The sequence below is a fragment of the Protomyctophum parallelum genome, assembly GCF_964188405.1.
Source record: "Protomyctophum parallelum genome assembly, chromosome: 14".
Taxonomy (NCBI): domain Eukaryota; kingdom Metazoa; phylum Chordata; class Actinopteri; order Myctophiformes; family Myctophidae; genus Protomyctophum; species Protomyctophum parallelum.
In genome coordinates this window covers 11,392,927-11,412,677 of record NC_139709.1, presented here as the reverse complement: position 1 = coordinate 11,412,677, position 19,751 = coordinate 11,392,927, and the positions used below count along the sequence as shown (strand labels likewise).

The following is a 19,751-nucleotide window of genomic DNA, read 5'->3' as shown; positions in this document are numbered from 1 at the left end:
ACCTCAAGACTGACAGGCCCTTTTTACATGACATCTCACTGATGTCATCATGAGTCACTGTCAGTCATATTCGTATATAGTTTTTACATTAGCATGTCACACTAGATGTCTCTGCCAGCTCCATATATGTATCTCTATAGTCTAGATCCAGATGGGTTGGTTAGATAATTATGTCAGATCACTACCAATATTCAGTGGGCAACTATGGCAACCTTTTGGACGGAATTAGAGTTGGGCAACAGTCTGTGTTTTACTGACCACAAAAGGATCGTATCAATAGTGTGTATTATTATTAATTTCCAGCTTTTTACCAGATAAATGAGTCCAAAATGAGTTAATAGCACAGGCAGACTCGTCACATATTAGAGCATGTCTAAACATGTAGCTAGGTGTATTGTTAAGAGTACACAGAAGTGAACATTTCAAGCCTGTTTTCTCAACTCACTGTTTTCTGCAAGACATTACTCTAAGCCATATCTCCAAAACTGGTGGGTCAAATGGAACAACCAATGTCAATTTGAAGCTACGATTCCCTGCTTTCATGACATGAAAAAGAAAATTAAAAAAAAAAAATCCAATGGCAGTCCCGCCTCAGTCAAATGTGGTCACATATATCAGTGTACATTGTATAAAAGATAGACAGGCACAATAGTTAATAAAGATGTACTTTATTAAACTAATAAAACAGGCAAAGCATATCAAAGTACACACAGGGAGGCAAGCCACTCCTGTACAATCTTGGTATTAAACCCTCAGACAGAACAAGGCATACAGTACATGTATTCACAAAATACCTCATTAATTCTACAAAATAATTCTGTATGCAATTCAGGGACAATGCTCCTCTTCATATAAAATAACTGATTCACAGAGAGAAAGACCTCTAATACAGTTTTAAGAACCCACTAAACAGTTGGGTTATTTCTCTGTTTCTCAATTCCAAAGTGGTGGCAACACTGACAATACAAGTGTCAGACAAACACTAAGCCACATGTTAGAAGAAATAAAAGCAGCATATTTACAAGTCACTGTGACTAAATCTATCTTTGTTTTTTGTTTTGAAATGGAAGGTGGGCTTAGAGTGCGACCTCTAAACGGGAGAAAGGATTAACTCTAAAACAAGAACCAAATATAAAAAAGGGAGATCTCAAACACCATCACTATGTATTCCAATTGCTACATATCGGCATTCGATAAAAACAACATAGATGGAAAAGTAATTACAAGACTTGTCTCGTATTCATCCAATGGTGCTCTGTAAGGGCCACTTCTGCAGGACCGACCCTCCACACGCTGAGCAGTGAGATCAGTGTGTGACGAATCCTTGACGGTATGTTTAGGAGTTCATTCTACTACTCCAGGGAGAAGTTAGGGTTGACCACCAGAACCACCTCTTCTTCCGGACTCTCGGTCTGAGTTCCCTTCAGCCCAGACTTGGACAACTCGATCAGAATGTGATCCTACGACAAGTAGAACAACACAGATGCAGCGCTAGTTAGTTACTATGGATGTTAGCATGGTTTCTCCCCCTTTTAACCCATTTTGACTAGTGGCGGATATCGCCAGGTACCTGGCGATGCGATTACACATCGTTTCCGAGGGTCACGATTCGATTAATCCCGATTAATCCTGATTAATTGGGCTATGTTACGATTCGATTAATCCCGATTAATCATGATTAATCACTCACTGTTAATCACTCAGTCACTGTGCGACTAATAAACAAAGTGCTTTCTAATTATTATGAATATATATATTCTTTCACAGTGCACGTTTTTAACTCAAATCTTTGCTTCTGGGGGGGTCCATAGAAGAAAATATTTTCAGATGGGTGTCCGTGGCCAAATACAGAACAGCAATAAGCAGCTTTCTTTAAAAAAAAAGAATGAGTTTGTACAAGCATACAATAAATATATATTAATAATGACATAAGATGTCATGTCATAGGCATGGGCAGGATTTCGGTTGAGGTCAGCAGCACTTTATTGCCTTTATTCTTTGTTAGGACAAAAAAAGGTGCTTTTCTTTGTTTCCTTATTCAGGGATTTAATTTTCAGTTACTGAAGTGTCATTAACAAAGCTTTGGGGTAGTTATTGAGACTATTATGTTGCACCTTTCTGTTTGTTTGCACACATTAAGGAGCATTTGGTTTAAAAGTATTTTACAAGTGTACGTATGGCAACATTTTGGATTCTATGATGTTGAGGGGACACGGGAACTCGATACAACTCACAACGTGTACAAGACCATATTGCCCACTGACATCCAGAGATGCAGTCAAGACAACCATCCCGATTCTGAACACACGGACAGCTGCCCATGCACTCAGAAAAGGCGACTAGAATTACGAAGTCCATCGGCACTTTTATTGCAAAGGATTTACGTTCACATTCGGTCGTGGAGAGCGACGGATTCCGGGCCATGTTAGCACTTTGGAGCCACACTACATCGTCCCATCTCGGCCACATTTCACAGGCGGTCGATGGTGTGAGTTTTATCGAGTTCTCATGTCCCCTCAACCTCATACAATCCAAAATGTTCCCTTTCTGTCATCTTTTTTCTCTTCCCCTCCGCGTTGGTAACTCGTTCTGTTTTGGTTGTTGAAAGCTAAAGCGTGTGCGAGCGCTGTGTGCGTCACTCTAAACGGTCCGGTACGACGACGCAGCGCAGTCGCAGATTAGTTCCGCCATTTTGCTCCGGTAAAAAAAACACATTATATAATCGATGTTTGACATTTGTGCATCGATGAATTATCGCCCATGATGGCATCGCGATTAATTGACTAATCGATTTTTTTCCCCACCACTGGGAAAGATTCTACAAATGTCTTCTAAATCCTGAAAAACCCTAGGTTTCTATGTCAGTCATTTTCATGTCAAGGACCCCCAAGATTATATGTAATTGGCCGCCGACCCCCATCTGAAAATATGTTGTTCCAGGGAACCCCCACCCAGAAGCAAAGATTTGAGTTAAAATCTTTGGCTCTGAAAGAATATATATATATATATTTTTTCTTTCTCAAAGATTTGCGCCACATTTTCATGATTTTTCAAAAATAGCAGACCTACAAGCTCTTGCACGGCACTCGGTGGCGCGCTATGAGCTTGTAGATCTGCTATTTCTCAATGGCTAAAGTATAACAATGCTTAAAACACCAAAAGGGGTTTCCGCCCCAAAATGGGTTAATGTTGCTTCAAATACATATTCTATGGTAAAAAGTTTGTGATAGAGACAGACGGATTAAAGTGAAATTGCTAATGGTTCATGAATTTTATCTGAATATTGTACTCCAATGGGTGCAGTTTTATGAACGGTTTGAGGAAGCTGTAACCCTAAAAACAATAAAGCAGTACCATGACTGTGTGTATATTACAGTAGGCCGTGTACTTACATAGTGCACCAGTCTGTGGATGACCTTCTCTATCAACGCCTTCTTGTTGACAAGCTCCTCCTCAGAGTCTATCTCCGACTCTATCTCCTTCAAGTACCAGTTCACCACAGCACTCTTCTTCAGATCCTCCTCTTCTTCAGCTATGCACACACACACACACACAACACCAGTTGGTAAAAAGCAGATGTTGAAACGCATTTGCAACTAGTCTGAGTGACATTAAGCCCCGAGTTATTCTTATAGTTACATCTACAAGCTCACGACGCATGATCCTAGATCGGCTATTTTAGATGCAACCACAAGTATACTAGGGGAGAAGGGTGGCGACGAGCGACTCACCATCCTCTGCCCTGCGGAGATGCAGCACCAGCAGGTTGGAGATGCGGCGGTAGTCTGCGAACGACAGGCGGAGAGACGGTTTGGGCTGGCTGCCCGGCGGCTCGGCGTGGCCATTGACAGGGCCGTCGGCGTGGCCGTCCACTCCGTTGGTATGTCCGTTTACTCCGTTGGTGACGACAGCTTCTAAACGTTGAACAGAGAGATAGTTGTCAGACTGATTTTGCAAGTCAATGGAGGATTAAGTTGTTTTCCATCCTGGTGCATAGTGTTGTCTTTTTTTAAATCACATTTCGTTTGTAGTCATTCATGTCTTGAAGTATTGGTGTATCTGAATTGTCTCTAGGCCTGTCACAATTATTACAAAATCGCAATTTCCCCTAATCCTTATTCAGATAATCCAATTTCATAATAGTGACAGGCAAAGCAAAGTTACTATGTTTACCCAGGGTAACTGGACTAAGCTCAAGAACTTTTTTACAGCCAGGCCCCGCTCATAGAACATTTCATGGTAGAGGTTCAATGCCTTGCTCAAGGGCACTTCAGCTGTGGTAATTTTAACGTGCCGGTCCGGGGATACGAACTAGCGACCTTCAGATATCAAGACCGCTCCGCAAACCGTTCGGCCACCTGCCCTAATTGACTTTACCCAATGCATCACATGTAGTTCATGAGTCCAGTGTTTAGCATCTATACATGTGGCCTTGGTGGATCACTTGACTTTTGTCTCGGTGTGTGTCTCTTGTTATCCGTGTCAATGCCCAGATCAGAGTTGTTGTAGTTCTCTCCATTGATTTTTAGTCAGAGAAGAGACATGTGAAACTCATCATTTCTACTGCAACAGTCATGTACTTTCAGAATCTATACAGCTTGGTAGGCTGCAGATGACCAAAACACCAACAACGCCAGCATAAAATGTATGCAAAATGTAGGCAAATATCGGCCGATATAACGGTGCATCCCTATCATGTGTACATGTGTGTGCGTGAGTGCGTGCGTGCGCGTACCAGTCTCCTCCACCTCCGTCTCCATATCGTCCTCTCCTTCCAGGTTGATGTCTGGCGTCTCCACTCTGATGATGGACTTGTTCAACAGACGGAAGGCTTCCTTCACGTGTTTGGGTTGAACCTGGAACCACACGGTACAGATCAGAACCACACAGAACCACATGGTACAGATCAGAACCACAGGTAATGGCTGGTAGCAGTAATCATGGTGGAGTCTAATGTCTGGTAGCAGTAATCATGGTGGAGTCAGGTAATGGCTGGTAACAGTGCATCAATTATGTGATTTTTAGGTAGGTATAAAATAAATAAGATTAATCTCCTTCTTGCTCCTTTTTTCTTTCTTTCATGGAAAATGTTAAAAACGAAAGCAGTAAATAAAATGATGAAAAACCAAAAATGAAACGAAATGAAGACGTACCTCATCACAGCAGTGATAAATAAAGACGTACCTCATCACAGCAGTGATGAATAAAGACGTACCTCACCACAGCAGTGATGAATAAAGACGTACCTCACCACAGCAGTGATGAATAAAGACGTACCTCATCACAGCAGTGATGAATAAAGACGTACCTCATCACAGCAGTGATGAATAAAGACGTACCTCACCACAGCAGTGATGAATAAAGACGTACCTCACCACAGCAGTGATGAATAAAGACGTACCTCATCACAGCAGTGATGAATAAAGACGTACCTCATCACAGCAGTGATGAATAAAGACGTACCTCATCACAGCAGTGATGAATAAAGACGTACCTCATCACAGCAGTGATAAATAAAGACGTACCTCATCACAGCAGTGATGAATAAAGACGTACCTCATCACAGCAGTGATGAATAAAGACGTACCTCATCACAGCAGTGATGAATAAAGACGTACCTCATCACAGCAGTGATGAATAAAGACGTACCTCATCACAGCAGTGATAAATAAAGACGTACCTCATCACAGCAGTGATGAATAAAGATGTACCTCATCACAGCAGTGATGAATAAAGACGTACCTCATCACAGCAGTGATAAATAAAGACGTACCTCATCACAGCAGTGATAAATAAAGACGTACCTCATCACAGCAGTGATAAATAAAGGCGTACCTCATCACAGCAGTGATGAATAAAGACGTGCCTCATCACAGCAGTGATAAATAAAGACGTACCTCATCACAGCAGTGCATGCGGGCCATGCCCTCCGACAGCCGGATCATGCTCTCTAGCTGCCGCACCGTGATTCGCCAGGCTGACTTGGAGACGCCCCCTGAGACGTCGCGCTGGCGGAGACGCTTGTACTGCTCCACGATGAACTCCGTCGAGTCGCTGGAGATCTGCAGACAGGGCGAGGTCATGAGCAACACTTTAACACGGGAACCTGTTTTGGTGTTAGCATTACATTATGCTTTAGCCATTTAAAAATACCAGATTTACAAGCTCATAGCGTGCCACCGAGTGGCGCGCTACGAGCTTGTAGGTCTGCTATTTTTGAAAGATCGAAGAACGACTGACATAGAAAGAGCTTTCAGAAAACTGTCATTTTCAAACAGACATTTTTAGAATCTGATCTCAGGTCAAAATGGGTTAAGAAACACTTTGTGTGTCCAAACGTACCTTGGGTTTGAATTGGCGGGCAAACAGCAGATATCTGCGGATCTCATCAAGAGAGTACATTCTGTCCACAGATTCATTCAAACGGGAGTGAAGGTCCACAATACGCCTGGCGATGGCGTAGTCGGTAACCTGAAATAAAATGCATACTACATGAAAATCAAATACATGATTTGAACACAATATATAACCTACAACAGTGTATGTAATACACACACACCTCAACAAGATATAATAAGTTGTCGGCCTGTCTGTAGTACACTGTATATACCAGACTACCAGTATGGATGTTACACACCCCCCCCCCCCCCCTCTCCTATCTCTCTCTCTCTCTCATTAGCAGGCAACAGTGCAGCACTGTCGCTCTCTCAAATTTCTGGCACAACAGCGCCCCTACTGGTACTCATACTGGTGCTCATTAACCAACACATAGGTGAACAACACGGACATTGCTGTTCCTTGGAGTGGTTGCACCACTCAAAGAAATGGCTCTACCTGTGCAATGCCGAGATCAGAGTTGTTGTAGTTCTCTCCATTTTTCAGTCAGAGGGAGACATGTTGAAACTCATCATTTCTACGGCACAGTAAAAAAATTAAAATCACACCCGTGTGAACTGAGTGGGTCACACACACACACACACACACACACACACACACGAGCGTACCTCGTTGCAGTCGTCCACCAGTATGAAGAACAGGTCAAAGCGGCTCATGATGGGCGCCGACAGGTTGATGTTTTGCTTCAGACTCTTGCTGCGGTCGTAGCGCCCGTTGACCGGGTTGGCCGCGGCTAGGATGGAGGTGCGGGCATTCAGTGTGGCCTGAAGACGGCAAAATGCGTAGAAAAACTCAATAAATACTCTTAATTGTGTTCCTCGTGTAGCAAAGCCCAAAAGCCTTGTGATAAATCCCTCTTGACCTAGCGGTAGATGGTTTGATTTCCCATGTGGGAGACCCAAGGTTTGAACCTCAAACCTTTCCAACTACCAATGTATGTAGATGTCCCCTACATACATGTAATGGCTCTACCTGTGCTTGAGCAATGAAATTGCTGATCTGTGTCAATGCCGAGATCAGAGTTGTTGTAGTTCTCTCCATTTTTCAGTCAGAGGAGACGTGTTGTGAAACTCATCATTTCTACGGCACAGTAAAAAGAATAGCACGCTTTTTTCGCATCGCAACACTACTCAATGAGTAGTGCTTGTTTAGCATCTGGAGTTGCATCACACAATAATGAATTCACTTTTAGAAAGTCGTACCTTGACTCCAGCCTTGGTGATGCTGATGGTCTGCTGCTCCATGGCCTCATGGATGGCCACCTGGTCCCTGACCTCCATCTTGTCAAACTCATCGATACAACACACACCCTGGACACACACACACACACACACACACACACACAAACACACACCAGTTAACTTTCAACATATAACCCTCAGTATTATTATTTAACATGATATAGAATCCAATAATGTACAGACAGTAGCGTAATTCAGATTTGCAGCAGACACACATTATTAACCGTTACCCTTGGAATAAGATGGTGGAAATGATAGCATTTTGTTAATAAATGGACCGATTCCCTCCATTTCAATTGCTATACGTTAACAGACTTCCAGTGGGCATTTCTCAGTGCCAATTAATGTACATACATTTAAACTATTTAAAAGTAAAAAACAAAACGCTAGTAAATATGCGCTGAAAAGAATCTAGTACATGTATCACTTCAACTTCAAAGAACTTTATTTTTCCTTTCGGAAACTTCTTTTGTGCAGTGGTAAAGACAACAGAAATCACAGTACACACAAACACAGTTACTATATAAAAGATCATAAAAACGACTTTTTAAGAGGAACTACTTAAAAGCATAATATATTTAAAAAGTACTAATAATTAAAATCTAAATATTTACTGTATGCAACCTATGCGTTCACTATAGTCCATCAGGTGGAAAGGGGGGGGGGGGGGTTGTTTGTTGGGGATTCCAACGAGAAGGGGCGGGGGGGTTGTTTGTTGGGGATTCCAACGAGAAGGGGGGGGGGGGGGTTTCAGCCTAGGTGTGCATAGTTATATACTATATATGCGCTGATCTGTGTCAATGCCGAGATCAGAGTTGTTGTAGTTCTCTCCATTGATTTTCAGTCAGAGAAGAGACATGTGAAACTCATCATTTCAACTGCGTCACATTTCCTGTGGAAAACAGACTAATTCTATATGGCGTTACTTAACCCATTTTGGGGCGGGAACCCCTTTTGGTGTTAGCATTACGTTATGCTTTAGCTATTTAAAAATAGCAGATCTACTACGAGCTTGTAGGTCTGCTATTTTTAGAAAAATCAAAGAGCGACTGACATAGAAGACATTTTTAGAATCTGATCTCAGGTCAGAATGGAAAACTGTCAGGATGTAGAAGACATTTTTAGAATCTGATCTCAGGTCAGAATGGCGTTAAAAACTCACGTTGTCGGCCAGCATGAGCGCTCCAGCCTCGATGACGAACTCGTGGGACTCTTCGTCTCGGACGACCGCTGCCGTCAGGCCGGCGGCGCTGCTGGCCTTACCGCTGGTGTACACCGCTCTGGGGCTGAACTCCTCCACATGCCTGGAGGACACAGCACAGCAAATTTAGATTTTAGTTTTAATCAGTCTCTTGAATAGTTTATTTAGTTTTAGTCACATTTTGCTGAAAATAGCCGATCTATCTGCTATTTTCAGCATGCAACCAAGTGTAAAATTACTTATACTGGATATCTTGTCCACTAGTCCCTTCCTATCATTTTAGTTTTGTTTTGTTTTTTAGTTGTTGTTTTTTTACGAAATTGTCAATATATTATTTAGTCTTAGTTTTAGTCATCATAGCTGCGTTTTTATTTAGTTTCCATTTAGTCTTCTTCAGTGGAAAAAGGTAGTTGACGAACATTGAAATTGCTGATCTGTGTCAATGCCGAGATCAGAGTTGTTGTAGTTCTCTCCATTTTTCAGTCAGAGGAGACGTGTTGTGAAACTCATCATTTCTAAGGCACAGTAAAAAGAATAGCACACTATGGCCCGGACGGGTCGGTTAGCTCAACCGTCTGGGCGCCTAGGCTGCACGACCAGCCAGACAGCGTGCCGCGGGTTCGACGCCTGACGGCCTTTGCCACGTGTCACTCCCCATCTCTCTCCCCCCTTTCCTGTCTGACTACTGTTCCCTATCAATAAAGGCATAAAAAGATATAGCACTGTGATTGGAAGCTGTCATCCATACAAGACCATAGCCTTCGATAGTGACTAATAATCAGACAACCAAAGTTGTGGGTAGATATGGAATGAAGATGTAAGGCTGTCGCGAGTACACATTTAATTTGACGATTAATTGTCACAAATAATTGTGATTAACGTTTAAATTGTGTTTTTGCATTGGAACACTACAAAAAGTACAAATTGTCTTTCTGTTTGCCTTGGGTTTATAATCACAAATTGCACAGATCTTGTAGATCTGCCAATTCTAAAAAATTTAAATAAAATGTTTGAAAATGTATGGGCATTTTTCCAACATGAAAACGACGATTATGCAAAAGTAATTGAGATTAGGTGATTAATTGTGACAGGCCTAGAAGGATGACGCACAGACTGAGTGTTGAGTGTCTTACTTGAGGAACTGGCTCTTGGCCGTGCTGGGGTCTCCTACGATGCAGACGTTGATGTCACCTCTGAGGGACGTTCTCTCCATGGTGGTCTTGGGAACGCCTCCGAACAGCATCAGCAGGACGCCGCGCTTCACCTCGTCATTACCTGAGCACAGCAATTATTTTAAAAGAAACCACACGACGGATGGTACGACAGACTAACCTGTGGAGTGTACCACACGACCACAAATAACAGAATGTTGTATCGCCACAGACGTGGTAGAGAACATACTGTGTCTGTAGAGAGTAGAGACAGATTAATGACCGTGTATTCGATTTGTAAATCTCGGACCATGTGAAAACGATTCAATGCAACATAATATCAACTCTAACATTCCAAATTGATGCAGCTAAACTGCCCTCCTAAGATGGCTGCATTGCATGCATGGCGATGCGTCTTGTGGCCGTTACCGTGTATGGTAGGGAAGAGGCTGGTACACAGGTTGTGGTAGAGGTTCTTATCGTAGGCTCTTACCGTGTATGGTAGGGAAGAGGCTGGTACACAGGTTGTGGTAGAGGTTCTTATCGTGGTTCTTATCGTAGGTTCTTACCGTGTATGGTAGGGAAGAGGCTGGTGCACAGGTTGTGGTAGAGGTTCTTATCGTGGTTCTTATCGTAGGTTCTTACCGTGTATGGTAGGGAAGAGGCTGGTGCACAGGTTGTGGTAGAGGTTCTTATCCTGGCTCATCTCAAACACCTTCTCCCACTCCTTCACAGACATCTGGCTCTTTATGCTCTCTGCCGTCTGCTCCTCCTCACGCAGCTCCTTGCCGCCAAACTGCAATTCAAATAAACACACAAGACCTAAATGGTGCATTTATATAGCGCTTTACATAGTTTGTGCATTACATTCACCCATTCACACACACACACACACATTCATACACCGATGTTTGGCGGAAATCATGCAAGGCACCAACCAGCACATAAGGAGCAATTAGGGGTTCAGAGTATTGTAACCAGAAAACTTTCATTTGTCAAATGTAGAAGAACGTTATTTTGCAGCTGGAGGTTTGTTGTGCCCGTTTATCTTCATATCTTGCAATGATAACCAACCGAAAGCTACCTTGTTAAATAAAATTACATTGGTCAATTTAACAAATGCCAAGGTTAGGCAGTCTTAACGTTTCAGAGATGATCGGTTAACTGTAAGTAGCCGTTAAGCAAACCCCCATACAGTACATGAATGGCTCTACCTGTGCTTGAGCAATGAAATTGCTGATCTGTGTCAATGCCGAGATCAGAGTTGTTGTAGTTCTCTCCATTTTTCAGTCAGAGGAGACGTGTTGTGAAACTCATCATTTCTACGGCACAGTAAAAAGAATAGCACACTATCTCTCTCTCACATACCCGTGGGTTGGTAGGGGGTGTGTGTGTGTGTGTGTGTGTGTGGTGTGTGTGTGTCTCTCTCTCTCTCTCTCTCACATACCCGTGGGTTGGTGGGGGCCACACTACAGGCCAGGAAGGCCAGTCTGTAGGATAGTTCTCTGACCCCGAGGGCCTTCAGACCTCTCAGGCCCTCGGTCTCGAAACCCTGTCCACCCCCAACACGAGAACTGGTCTCTGCACGTACTCCTACACACACACACACACACACACACACACACACACACACACTTATTAGTCTGTTCATAGGACACATACAGAATCTGCCGATTTCATACATTTTATGTAGCTTTGTTTGCATGTATTGCCATTTTTTGTGTAAATAAAAACGGAATTCTACTCCAAAACAGTACTATCGCCCAACCATCCAGTCGCTTCCCACTGAAATAAAATCATTGCCCTCGTATTTTTTCCACCATGGAATTTGTCATTTTCCCCCAACTAGTCTTTCAAGCTCAGCTTTTCACATCACTTGTAGCTTTGAGTGCACGTGAATTTCCTGTGCTTGAGCAATGAAATTGCTGATCTGTGTCAATGCCGAGATCAGAGTTGTTGTAGTTCTCTCCATTTTTCAGTCAGAGGAGACGTGTTGTGAAACTCATCATTTCTACGGCACAGTAAAAAGAATAGCACGCTATTTTCGGATTTTTCTCCATCGTTTCTCCATCACTTGTAGCTTTGAGTGCACGTGAATTTCAACCCATTAACCCATTTTGGGGCGGGAACCCCTTTTGTTGTTCGCATTATGTTATGCTTTAGCTATTGAAAAATAGCAGATCTACAAGCTCGTAGCGCGACGAGCTTGTAGGTCTGCTATTTTTGAAAAATCGAAGAACGACTGACATGGAAACATAGCTTTTTTCAGAAATCTGTCAGGATGTAGAAGACATTTTTAGAATCTGATCTCAGGTCAGAATGGGTTAACTCCAGACGGCGGGGCCATGTGTACCACGGGTACGTACCAGGCGTGGCGAGTTGCGACACGTCGGGAACCACGATGAGCGTTCCGGTGAAGTCGCATCGGTCTCCGGCCTGCGCCGTCTCCACCGCCTCCGCCCTCAGGATGATCTCCAGGGAGCGAGGGATGGAACCGCGGGGCAGCTCCGCCTGGGTCTCCTGGATACGAACCTAACGCACCCATACACAAGGTTAATATGCAGCTCCGCCTGGGTCTCCTGGATACGAACCTAACGCACCCATACACAAGGTTAATATGCAGCTCCGCCTGGGTCTCCTGGATACGAACCTAACGCACCCATACACAGGGTTAATATGCAGCTCCGCCTGGGACTCCTGGATACGAACCTAACGCACCCATACACAGGGTTAATATGCAGCTCCGCCTGGGTCTCCTGGATACGAACCGGATACGAACCTAACGCACCCATACACAAGGTTAATATGCAGCTCCGCCTGGGTCTCCTGGATACGGACCTGCACAATACCAACAGTCAACTGTGTTGATTTCGTCGACTAAAAATGGCTCTACCTGTGCTTGAGCAATGAAAATTGCTGATCTGTGTCAATGCCGAGATCAGAGTTGTTGTAGTTCTCTCCATCTTTCAGTCAGAGAAGAGACATGTGAAACTCATCATTTCTACGGCAAAGTAAAAAGAATAGCACACTATGGCCCGGACGGGTCGGTTAGCTCAACTGTCTGGGCGCCTAGGCTGCACGACCAACACTTGGTTGCATGCATATTATGATTGCCTGGTTTCTGATACTTCCGTACCTGAGTATTCAATGTATTCAATGCTTTCACATTGCAGGTATTTTAAGCATTATGTTATACTTTAGCTATTGAAAAATAGCAGATCTACAAGCTCGTAGAGCGGCACCAAGTGTCGCACTACGAGATTGTAGATCTGCCATTTTTGAAAAAACACGAAAATGTGACGCAAATCTTTGAATGTATATTCTTTCACAGGGAACGTTTTTAACTCAAATCTTTGCTTCTGGGAGGTCCCTGGAACCACATATTTTCAGATGGGGGATGCGGCCAAATACAGATATAATTCTGGGGGTCCTTGGCATGAAAAAGGTTGAGCACCACTGACATAGAAACATAGGGTTTTTTCAGAAAGCTGTGATGATTTAGAAGTCATTTGTAGAATCGTCCAAAAGGGACAAAAATTCAAATCACACAAAGTTCAGCCCTGATCAAACAAACACAAACACACTCTGCCACCACCACCTCACCTTCTGGAAGTCGATGAACTTCGACTTGTGCGTGTCGAGGTGGAAACGAGCGCGGTTGTTGCAGACGGGGTTCCTGCAGACGGTGGGCGGGGAGTATTTAAACTGCTGCGGTACATCCTTGATCATCCCCTGGCAGTCCATGCAGAGGAAACACCCGCTCACCTGCAACACGCAACAATGAGTCAGTGTATTAAACACCCGCTCACCTGCAACACGCAACAATGAGTCCGTGTATTCACTAAGTGAGTAGCCTTGCCGAGCCATGAGGCCCATAGGGCAGGAGCCCATCTCCTGTTTCTGTAGCGTGAGGCAGCTTGATGTACAAGTACACCCCCTGGACATGACGCTAGTATGTCACAGGGACTTACCCCCCAATCCAACCCTTGATGCTGAGTGTCAAGCAGGGCGGCATTGGGTCCCATTTTTAGAGTCTTTGGTATGACTTGGTATGGGATCGAACCCCAACCTCCCAGTCTCAGAGCGGACACTCTAACCACAAGGCCACTGAGCTGGTCAGTGTATTCACTGTATTGGCATAATTATGCTAACAAGCCACCTGCAATCACAATGCCGTTGTACCGTCAGGCATGCATGTGCACACACATGATGACCAACAACAAATAATAAACTGTATCCCGTTTTCAGGAGACATATTGCATGTTGAATGAGCCAGATGAGTAGGACTAAGATTTCTCTTTCTGCTAAGTTTTATATATACATATAAATCAAGAATGACATCCCAAACACAACGGTGTATGTACTCACATATTAAGAGACACTGTCATACTACAGGGTATGGATTAGGCTTTAGTTTAGGATCTATACAGGCAGGGTATGGATTCACCCTGGGCAAGACCTACGCTAAAAAGACTATCAGCTGAAATTGCGGGATTTTAGCGGAAGTATTGCCCAAGGAAATGACGTTGATGCTTTACAAATCAAGTTGATTGGTCTGGAAAATATCGTATCCGGGGGAAATACATTTGACGGATGTTCCGGAGGATACATCCGCTGATAGCTTCTCTGCCTTACGTTGTGAACAGGCTTTTCTTTTCGCAGATAAGTAAGCCTGGGACCGAGGCTAGTATGGATTAGGCTTTAGTTTAGGATCCATTTAGGGTATGGATAAGGCTTTAGGATCTATTCAGGGTACAGATGAGTCTCACCAGTTCAGGGTTAGGCTTTAGTTTAGTATCTATTCAGGGTACAGAATGAACCTCACCGGTTAGGGTTTAGGATCTATTCAGGGTACAGAATGAACCTCACCAGTTCACGGTTAAGTTTAGGATCTATTCAGGGTACAGAATGAACCTCACCAGTTCAGGGTGTACTGGGTGTGTCCTGACCACCTGGCCACTGATCCTCACCAGGGCGCCGATACGCAGAGATGACAGCTCGCGGATCCTATCCATCACACACACACGCCAAAGATAAACGTGATCAACACATTGGTAGCAGGCACTTCTTTTGTGATTATGTATATTGATCCAATTCAGTACATAATATATTATGTTCTTCCCTTCACAGTATTAAACTTATGTTTAACCAATTCATAATTAATATGCTTTAATTAGGCTGCTACTTCGGAATCACTTACATGATGGCATGTAGCTATATACACACAGTAAAGTCACACATGCCCAATAAACATGACTTTAAGTTTGTCTGTCTTACTTGTGTCTGGTAGGCAGGTCCTCAATGGCAACGTAGAATTCTTTGTTAAGAGGAACATTCCCATGATCTCGAGCAAAGTTGCGCACCGAACAACAAAGAAAGGGGTAAATCCTGAAAACAAGACGAACAAGACAATCCTGTTATTCATCTACAGATAGTCAGTCTGGAATTTATGAAGCATCCACTGATCGTAAATTCACAATTAAAAAAGGGATATTTCACTTTCAACTAAGTTTTAAAACAAATATATTTCTATGTTGATTTGAAAGTGAAATACGCCTTTAAATATAATAGCAGGCTGTCACACACATACTGCTCAGTGGCCTTGTGGTTAGAGTGTCCGCCCTGAGACTGAGGTTCAATCCAGATTCCCCAGCCAGGTGGCAGGTCATACCAAAGAATCTGAAAAATGGGACCCAATGCCTCCCTGCTTGGCAGCTCAGCATCAAGGGTTGGATTGGGGGGGGTCAGTCCCTGCTTGGCAGCTCATCATCAACCTACAAGCTTGTAGATCTGCTATTTTTCCAACAGGTAAAGTATAACATAATACTTTAAAAACACCAAAAGGGGTTCGTTCCCGCCCCCAAAATAGTCAACCCAAAGCGCGTTACCTGTAAAACTCTTCCTGGATGGTTGTGGCCAGCTCCTGGTTGAAACACTCCAGGTCGGTGAAGCTGACCAGCAGCGTGTTCCTCTCTGGCCTGATCAGCTCCTCGGCCTCCCGGACGTACTTCACCTCCCCGTCCCCGGTCTGGTACCTGGGAGGACACAATACTGGATTAATGTTGGTGTTGGAAACAAGTAGTATAAATGTGCTGCACTGCCCTTTGGAATTTCAATAATTGGGTCTTATCAGTACAGTTGCAGGAGAAAAGGGCCGCACCTAAATGTGAATGGGTGCGTATTACAGTATACATAAAGTTATTAGTTACAGCAGGTAGATGCATGGCTTCTTAGAGGATCGTGTTACTTGAGGACAGGAGGAAGTTCTACAAGCTAAACTAGTTTGTCAATGTAGCTTAAATTGTTGTGATTTATCATTAAGGTGCAATGTTGGTGAGAAAGTATGCAGATCTAAAATACCTGACTCTTGACAGTCAAAACAGAACAGATCATTATCTACAGTAGGCCTACATGATGAGTGATTAATGAAAGGCACGGCAGGATTGAAAGGAATGCAGTGTCACAATAGTTTGTTGCGAGCTGGGTTGGCTCATTTCACTCACAACACTGTATTATTAGACTATTACAGTCAGTACAGTACTCCAAGTACAGTACAGAGTACAGAACACCATAGCCCTCCAAGCAGAACCCAATGGTACTGAAGTTTCTGACATTTTTGACGACCCAGACCATGGGGTCCTGTTCCAGCAGTACCCGGCCACCTGGTACGCGGACATACATAAAACATAAACACCGTGAATACGGCCTGTCTGCGCTCTTTTACTGCTTTTTTTCCTCTGAGGGCTTCTGAATCTGTGAAGTTTAAGTACCTATACATACCGCTGCGAATATCTCCTGTGGCGCGGAAGCCGTTAAGTATTTTTGTTTTGTTTGACCGATTTGGTCGCTTTGATTCTTCTCTTCCTTCCTTGTTTATTGACACCTCATTGTACCGCCTATCTGGCTAGCTAGTGGCGCTATAGCTATGACAGAGCAGATCAGAGGCAGGGACGTAGCCGCACAAGCCAACCGCACACCGGGAGGCGGTACAATAAACGGTAAACAAACAAGAAATAAAGCGACCAAATCGGTCAATACTTAACGGCTTCCGCGCCACAGGAGATATTCGCAGCGGTATGTATAGGTACTTATAGTTCACGAATTCAGAAGCCCTCAAAGGAAAACAGGCCGTCAAACAGCACAGATACGATGTTAGTGAGCATATTTATGTCCGCGTTCCAAAATTCCCATACGAAAATATAAATATGAACAGGGACCCTACACAAAGCGACATCCAACTTTCAGAAAAGCTTTATGGAGGGTTCCGAGAGGGGCTAAGAACACCATAGAGTACAGTCAGTACAGAACAGTAACTACAACAATACAAGTATAGTTAGTTGCACCCTCAGTTCACATGGGTGTGATTTTTCTCTGATGAACGGTAACAGTGTAGCAATAATAAGGCACAGTGAACTCACACACACACCTTTGTGTTCAACCATCTAAGTCAGTGGTTCCCAAAGTGGGGTGCGGGGACCCCAAGGGGTCCTTGAGGCATTTCCAGGGGGTCCCCAGCTAAATGATAATTAGGAATGAAATGGACTCTTATTGGTCTGTAACTTTGAGAGGTTCCATTTGTACACTCTCAGGGTAAAATAGGTAGAAATGCCATTAAATGGGGGTCCGTTACGCGTAGCATAATTCTGGTCAAACCTGGGGGTCTTTGAAATGAAAATCGGTTAAAATCACTGCTAGAGCCGTAAAAATCTTCTCTTATGGGGCTTCCTTGGCATATATTTTCTAATGGGGGGCCCGCGGGCTAATGACGGTCATTTTGGGGGTCCATGAAAAGGTTTGGGAACCACTGGAAATGCCGTTAATTAATCGTTGAGCACGGTGCCACCATCACAGACCATGCAGCCTGAAGCCAGCACGACGGAGAACAATAAGTCAACACTCACTCCTCCAAGAAAGCCTGGAACAACTTCTGGCATTTCTCTCCCAGCTCGTCCTTCACCGTCTGCCCCGCGTTGTTATCGGCGGCCGCCTGTGTGTTCAGATCCATGCTGTTAAAACTTTAATATAAAAGTTATAAAAATGTTTCTGTCCTCTTCTTTTTGCACTGTCTGCAAGTCAAGCTGTGGAACTGGAAAGGAGGAGGAGATAGAACACAATGTTTCGCGCGAAAACCGACATCACGTGACGTTTGGCGCGCCAATGTGAACCAATCGGGTCTGGCAGCGTTCGTGTTCACGTAAACACATTGGCGATTCCAACCAATCCTAACGAGGCTATGCAGCATTGCGTCATATCCCTTCAACGCTTTCCCGCGACACACTTCCGTCTGTGTAGTGTGTGTACGTACGTACACGCGCACAGTTTGGGAGAAAACATTTAACATTGTGCACGTCAGTGGCTCCCAAAGTGGGGCCCGGGGACCCACATGGGTCATTGAGGGAGTTCCAGGGGGACCCCAGCTAAATGATAGCTTGGAACCAAATGGGCCCTTATGGGTCTGTAACTCTGAGAGGGTACAAATAGAACAAAATGGACCATATTCTGATATTGGTTCCATTTGTACACTCAGAGTTAAACTTTGATTGGTTACCACTGCACTAAAGTTGTTCTGTGCATCAGTTCAGAATCAGATGTATGCCTCGTTCAAGTTTATTATGTCACACATAACAAAAACACCGTTAACAAACAGTACCTATAGGTTTTAGCTGAAAGCTGTATGTTTTGTGTACGTCTCTAAATGTTCTGTGTAGTTAGTAGTTACCTTGGGAGACCACTTGAGGACGCTGTTTATCACTGAGACGAAGTCAACTGGCGTATTCATGGTCCCGTACCATACTTGTAATGTAGTGAAATGTTAATGTATACCGACGGTATTTCAAATATACATTTCACTACATTACATTTAAACACATTTTGTATTGACCTGTACTTTCCTTGAACTGTACCCATTCTAACCTGTAAATAACATTTTCAATCAATCAATTGATTGAAAACTGGGACCCACCAAAATCGGGACCCACCAAAATCATTTTTGGAAATGATCTTAATGTGCTTTTAATGGGGGTCTGTAGACTGTCTAATATGCATGTCAAACTATAGGGTCCTTGAAATTAAACGGGTTGAGAATCACTGCTAGAGCCATGAGAATCTTTGGTGGTCCCTGGCAAATCTCCTCAAACGGGGGTCTGCGGGGCTATTTAGTGTCAATGTGGGGGTCCTTGACATTTATTTAATTTTATTGTTCCTTGACATGTTTGGGAACCACTGCTCTAGGTGTCAGTGGCTGTATATATGATGATCTTTCTCAGAACGGACCTTAATGGTGTTGGGGGGTCAGAGCAATACTGTCTAGGGTTGAGACCACCTGCTTTCTCATCCTACTATACCTCTCCATCTGCCCAGAGCAATACAAATAAACCCCCCGACAGGCTATTGGTTTCACCTGTCATTGTATTCACCCACCAGGAAGAGAGGAGGAAGTTGTTGCGGGCGATTTGGACACGGACCATGTCTCTCTCTCTCTCTCTCTCTCTCTCTCTCTCTCTCTCTCTCTCTCTCTCTCTCTCTCTCTCTCTCTCTCTCTCTCTCTCTCTCTGTGGGTCTTGATCTGTCTTGATCTCTGGTGTTCCCACAATTGTTAAGCAGCAGGAAGTTGAGCCGTTCTCCATCTGATTCTGACACACAGTGGAACCTGGCCATCTGTGATGTTTCAAACAACACACACACACACACACGCGCACACGCGCACACGCACACACACACAGACTCAGTATAGGCCAGGGGTTGCAGTTAGCCAGTCCAAAA

At 43.9% G+C, this 19,751-nt stretch overlaps 2 protein-coding genes across 3 annotated transcripts in view; both read right to left on the bottom strand.

Annotated features, from left to right (window-relative positions):
- Positions 1-19,751, bottom strand: part of LOC310870597 (C-X-C chemokine receptor type 4-like) — a 277,312-nt gene that overhangs the window by 247,167 nt on the left and 10,394 nt on the right. The gene's annotated exons all lie outside the window — the stretch shown is intronic.
- On the bottom strand, positions 663-18,042 carry mcm6 (minichromosome maintenance complex component 6). 2 transcript variants are annotated; one of them, XM_083781839.1, is made up of 18 exons: positions 17,891-18,042; positions 15,878-16,024; positions 15,267-15,377; positions 14,909-14,996; positions 13,593-13,754; positions 12,356-12,521; positions 11,437-11,582; positions 10,635-10,785; positions 9,972-10,113; positions 8,800-8,941; positions 7,599-7,706; positions 7,005-7,160; positions 6,343-6,471; positions 5,898-6,062; positions 4,736-4,856; positions 3,732-3,914; positions 3,393-3,532; positions 663-1,460 (listed from the first exon to the last, which is right to left on the bottom strand). In XM_083781839.1, the coding sequence occupies exons 1-18, from the start codon at positions 17,992-17,994 to the stop codon at positions 1,353-1,355; spliced, it is 2,469 nt and encodes an 822-aa protein (XP_083637965.1). In that variant the 5' UTR covers positions 17,995-18,042; the 3' UTR covers positions 663-1,352. The 2 variants fall into 2 exon arrangements, with proteins under 2 accessions (XP_083637965.1, XP_083637966.1); XM_083781840.1 differs by having other exon boundaries at positions 3,732-3,911.

Bases quoted from the DNA above. Each gene is read 5' to 3' on its own strand.
- mcm6 (XM_083781839.1), bottom strand. From the start codon at position 17,994: ATGGATCTGAACACACAGGCGGCCGCCGATAACAACGCGGGGCAGACG. The intron at 7,161-7,598 runs GTACGACTTTCT...TGCCGTCTTCAG, and splicing joins TCACCAAGGCTGGAGTCAAG to GCCACACTGAATGCCCGCAC. The intron at 1,461-3,392 runs GTAAGTACACGG...TACTTGTCGTAG, and splicing joins TCCACAGACTGGTGCACTAT to GATCACATTCTGATCGAGTT.